At 47.6% G+C, this 5390-nt stretch overlaps 1 protein-coding gene across 1 annotated transcript; it reads right to left on the bottom strand.

Moving 5' to 3' along the window:
- Positions 1-3460: 3460 nt before the first annotated feature.
- RAB9B (RAB9B, member RAS oncogene family) lies at positions 3461-5129 on the bottom strand. The gene is made up of 2 exons (XM_010137846.1): positions 5087-5129; positions 3461-4356 (listed from the first exon to the last, which is right to left on the bottom strand). Exon 2 carries the CDS (start codon positions 4319-4321, stop codon positions 3716-3718), a length of 606 nt encoding a protein of 201 aa, XP_010136148.1. The 5' UTR covers positions 4322-4356; positions 5087-5129; the 3' UTR covers positions 3461-3715.
- Between the last annotated feature and the right edge of the window lie 261 nt (positions 5130-5390).

Genomic DNA, 5390 nt, shown 5'->3' with positions numbered 1-5390 from the left:
TCCATCTCCCTCACCCCTTCCTTCCCTTCCCTTTCATTCTTTTCCTTTCCCTTCCCTTCCCTTCACCTTTCCCTTTCCTCCCCTTAACCCTCCCTGCCCGCGCTGCCCCGCAGAAGCCCTCCCTACTGAGGGTGCCCTGGGAGACCCCAAAACAAAGCCAGCCCACCGGCCAGGCATCACAAAAAGTAAGCACCGTCTCCCTCTAGTGCCTCCACTTACACTGGGCTCAGTCCTGCACAGTCCCGCAAGCAGACAGGAATATACTACAGCATCTGTTCCACACAGACACTTTCCTTTGGAGACACTCCTTTACCCCCCAGATCCATCCTCTGACAACGACACCCAGTGAGTCCTCCACTATTGCTTACAGTGGCAAATAGGGGAACGAGGGAACAGCACCACTGTCACTCCTGCTTCTGCCCAGCATCTTCTCACAAACACCTCACATAGCAGAGTTAGGGGTTCTGATGGTTTTAGACAGACCCTTACTGACACGAGATGGCCTCAACTAATCCCTGCAGCTCCTCCAAGGCTGGGACCATCTCCCACCAGGTCACATCGGCTGTCTGTTTTCAGCTGTTTTGAAACAGCTGAAGTAAGACGCTCCAGCCCACATTTAAAATAGCAGGATTTCCAAGGACTGGAAACCCTAAGCTGCCTCTGGAACTGTGGATAGGCATTCGGGCATGCGAGAAAAATGAACTAAAAGGTTCTGCCAACAGCAGGTACAGAATTTGTAAACACAGATAAAGCCTCCCAAAACAAGCAACCATCCTGTCAGGACAGTGCAAAGAACAGTCCTCATATGCTGATTTCTGTCTCAGCCTGGCTGCAGCCCCCTGGAGCATCAGGGACTGGTTCCAACATCGCAGGAAGAAATCAAAGGAAGGTACCCAGCTTGCTGCTGAGAGCACAGGTTTAAAATGTAGAGGCAGAAGGAAACAATGTGGAATACTTCTGTTATAAAAGTGTTTTCTGATGTACTCTTGAAAAGACAAAATTGGTCACTGGATTCAGCTGGTAAATCGTTATATTCCTTCAACTACTAGTCTAGCTAGGTATATCCAGCAATAACCAACTCTTTGATACCTTAGTGACTTCTCTCTGCCAGATGCTATAACCAACCCAGTTCCACACCCCTCAGAACAGGAGCTGACTTGAACTTTGATAAACCAAGGTGGCAGCCCCTTCCCAAATTCACTTGGATACATCCATGTTTTATTTGCTTAAATAAAGGTAGAATCTCGGTTTTACAATTTCAGTTCTGTAGCAGTAGCAACAACCACAGCAGCATGAGTGGACGCAGGGAGGGGATGGCTATGGGCACTGAACAAAATGTTCAAAATCCTGGCTCCTTTGGAAATTGTGCGTATCATTTAAAATAAACAACTTAAATGTATTATACTATACTTTTTATAATGGATTCTTAAAACACATAAGCCTAATAAAATCGGTGTTTTGGGTTTTTTTTTTTAAATTAACAATCCAACATCTGTTAGGAATAAAAGACGTCACATAAGACCCTCCGGCAATCCATACTATCTGCACAACTTGTGCACAACCAGGCTCTTGAGCTTCAGCTATCAGCATCAACGAGCAGCAATGTCACCTGCAGGGAACATCCTCAGCAGCCCCTCTGGCAGGCCCAGGCATCACAAATGGGCCTGAGTCTGTTTTGACCCTGGGCCCCTGTGTAAACTAGCTCCGATGGAACACGTCTGTTCAGAGGAGTAAATCACAACTACAGGTCACCAAGTCTGGAATCTTGGAGGAAATATCAAGCAGTGTTCATCTGAAGAAAAATCTAGAAGCTTGGGGAGGTCAGACATTGGTAGATAAATAGTAATAGTAACTTTAATATCCTGTAAAAATCTATTGCACCTAGAGGCAGAACCTTCTCTCATACCTCGAGGGACCCGGTTTTCCAGAGACTGCAAACACTCCTTATCTACCCCCGTGAATACGAGTGTTCAGCCCTGTTTGAAAATCAGATCCCTGTAACACACTTTGCATTAAAGCTTCAGTCCCTTCCACAGCGGCTGCCCTGCAGAGAAGGGCAGGATCACATCAAGTTCCCCCAGAGGAGATCCCTGTATGCTCACAAACTGCTCAGCAACGGGGATTAGCTGCCACCAGCCCGGAGGGCAGAGATTGCCCTGCTCTAAAACACAAAGTGAGGCTGCTCGATGTGAGCTACAAAATTTACCATCCAGTAGCTCATCGCAGTGGGAACTGCATTCAGCAGCTGGCAGATACATCATCGGGGAAGCGCTCTCCGTGGCAGGCTCCTATGTGCCTGTGGGCAAAATCACAGTTCTGACAAATGCTTGCATGGAAAATTGCAGGACGTGAGGTTATAACGGTAAAGACAGCGGTCAGCAGGCTGATCCACAGTACCATTTCTTAGCCACCTTGAACAGAGGTGGAATCAACGCTGGTCTCTTCCCAAGGCACTGAACACAGCAGCCATTTACAAAGGCCAGCTAACTGCACGGACATCCTCTGCCAGTAAAGTTGGTCATATGAATTACAGACAGAATGTACTGAATTCCCTGTTAAGAAGTAAGGGCCAGGACCACGGCATGAGTTAAGCTGCGTTCAGCAGCATTGCACCTGACACAACAGGTAATAAAGTGAACAGTTCTATGTTGCAGCATCCAGACGGGAACATCCATGCCAGAGCAACTGAAGACAGTGGTTTGCCAGCTAATGAAGCACAGTGGTCACCAGCCCCGCACACGGAGTGAGTGGATTTAACAGCTGACTCCCTCAGCCACTTGCACACCTAGAGGACATGCCACCCACGATCCAGTCTGCTAGTGCACGTGATCTGGACACAGTGATGGCTTGAGACGTGACAGACACCAGCTGAAGTTTCACGCTCCAGATCTCCTGAACTCCTAAGTATCTCTAAACCCTTTGACATGATCTGGTGAGTATATGCATGGGTATTTTTCATCCAGGGCTTCAAGATATAAGAAGTGAGACCTGGTGTTGAGCCTTCACAAGAGACAAGGAAACATATATTAAATAACAAGCAGACAGTCTCTCCACAAAATAACACTCACACAAGGCAAAGTTAGAGGTCAGGAAAAACAGACCAGAAATAGGCAGCTATGAAGAAGCAATGCTACCACATTCAAACACAGGTCCATCTCTCTTTTGCATGCAGCTTCAGAGCTCTAACAATTCAATCTCAAAACAAAATGCACTTATCCCGAACAACAGATACACACATCTCAGCCACTCTAGTATTTGGCATTCTCACAGTTGTATGGGCACCTGTCTCTACAACAGGTTTCATTCGGTATGCTGAGCAGACTTCGTCTTGGCAGTAAGGTCATAGTATTTCTTTTGAGTTCAGGACTGAAATACTTCACCAAGCGTCTGGAGTGCTCTCAGCTTTGTACCACAGGCAGTTCTTGGTACAGATCAGACCACTACTGTCTTTAATGAATTTAAAGGACTTTAACCCAGTCCTTCAAATCAAAACAGGCAGAGATGAAAGCAGGACTATGCTCACATGCTCTCTTAACAGCTTCCTCCTGCAGATACACGCTCTCCAGCCAGAATTCAGATAGTGAGGCTGCAACTCCCCAGTGAGCAAATGACCCGTTGTCCTTGTGGCCACTCTCCTCAGAGTGCCCCAGAGCTGCCAGCACTTATTCCAATCTGGCTGCTGGCTTGAGCGTCGTTCCTGAAGCAGCAGCCACTCTCAACAACAGGAAGACCCTGATTTGGAGCTCGAGTGCAGGTCAATGGTGTGGCCCAGCATGCAGTGCTCTAGCTGCTCCTCCACAGCGAGCACCTGTCGCACAGCCTCCTCAAAGGCCACTGCCACATTGGTGTCATCCTTGGCACTAGTCTCCAGGTATGGATAGTTACCATTTTCCAGGCACCAGGTCTGGGCCTCCTCTGTGCTCACTTGTCTCTCAAGTTTGTCTATCTTGTTGCCCAGGACTACAAATGGGAAGTGTTCAGGGTCCTTCACATCAGCATAATAGACAAATTCCTTCTGCCAGTTACTAAGATTCTCAAAGCTCTGCCGGTCATCCACACTGAAGGTCAGCAGGCAACAATCTGCTCCCCTGTAAAAGGGGGTTCGCAGGCTCTTGAATCTTTCCTGTCCCGCAGTGTCCCAAATCTGGAGGGTCACAAAACGTCCATCCACTTCCAGGTCCCGGTTTAAGAACTCCACACCAATTGTGTGGAAAGCCTGCGAGTCAAACTTGTTGGTGACATACCGGTTCATGAGGGAACTTTTCCCAACTCCACCATCCCCAAGGAGAATGACCTTTAAAAGCAAGGACTTCCCACTCATTGCAGCAGGACGGAGGGGTGCAGTACCGAGACAATCTGCAGGGTTCAGAAATAGTACAAAACAGCTATTTGACTCGTAGATTCAGAAAGTTGCATACAGAAGAACAGAACATGGTATTTCCATCCCCATTTCTTAACAAATTTTGTATATAAGAAGTAATCTCTTATTAGAGATATTAGAGCTGGGATTTGGACAAGCTTTCAGGCACTTTTGGTGAAAACTCTGCATCTGAAAGCTTGTCTCATTCTTCCAAACATTCCACCACTAATTAAATGTCTCTTTGGGCCTGTGTCCTCAGGCTATCACAGAAACAGCAAAATCACCACGGATCACCGTCACCAGGCCTTCCTTTCCAATGTATACTCCCTGGATAAACAATTTCTCCGATCTGACTAACTCTACTGGAAGGGTGTAAAAGAAGTCATCAGGCAAATCAGTTCTTAATCATCCCAAGAACGCTGACTCACAAGCAGAGCTGTGCTTGTTTTCTACGCATGATCTCTACAGCTCAGAAGGTGTTTCCCAGGCACAGAGACTCAGCTCCTCTGCTGCTCTTTTCTGGCAATGCTTTTCACAGGCCAGTTTGCTAGGGCACAGGAGCAAGTTCACATTGCAACAACACTGACAGCACAACTTCCTCGGTCAGCAGTCGCAAGAGGAAGGCCAAGAGCCAATCACACCTCCCCCTCCCGGAGACATTCTGCACGTGAAGGTAAAGGCCTGACACAGAATAAGAGGTTTATTTGGCTGCTGTCCGTACTGTACCTGCTCTGGAAACACAGCGCTTCTGTCTCCAGGACTGTCCAAGAAACACCTTCCTCCAGCATAACAGTCACTAAAAACAATCAGTCAGCAAGGTTGCCAAAGCTGCACTTGGTGCACTGCCTCTCAGCTTGTAATGCGGAACTGGCCTGGAAGAACAGCAGAGCTCTAGGAAACTGAAAGTGCAGGACTGATGCTGGAGTAAAACAGGCAAGAGCAAAGCACCGAGGACAGATGGCTCAATTCTGACTCGGGCAGAGCCCCTGGATGCTAAACCACAAATAAGAAAAGAATAAATTGAGGGAGC

Source organism: Buceros rhinoceros, unplaced genomic scaffold (assembly GCF_000710305.1).
Source record: "Buceros rhinoceros silvestris isolate BGI_N320 unplaced genomic scaffold, ASM71030v1 scaffold47606, whole genome shotgun sequence".
Lineage (NCBI taxonomy): Eukaryota > Metazoa > Chordata > Aves > Bucerotiformes > Bucerotidae > Buceros > Buceros rhinoceros.
The sequence above is the reverse complement of the archived record's forward strand: the minus strand, read 5'-3'. Positions and strand labels throughout refer to the sequence as shown.

Coding starts and splice junctions, on each gene's coding strand:
- RAB9B (XM_010137846.1), bottom strand. CDS start 4,321: ATGAGTGGGAAGTCCTTGCTTTTAAAGGTCATTCTCCTTGGGGATGGT.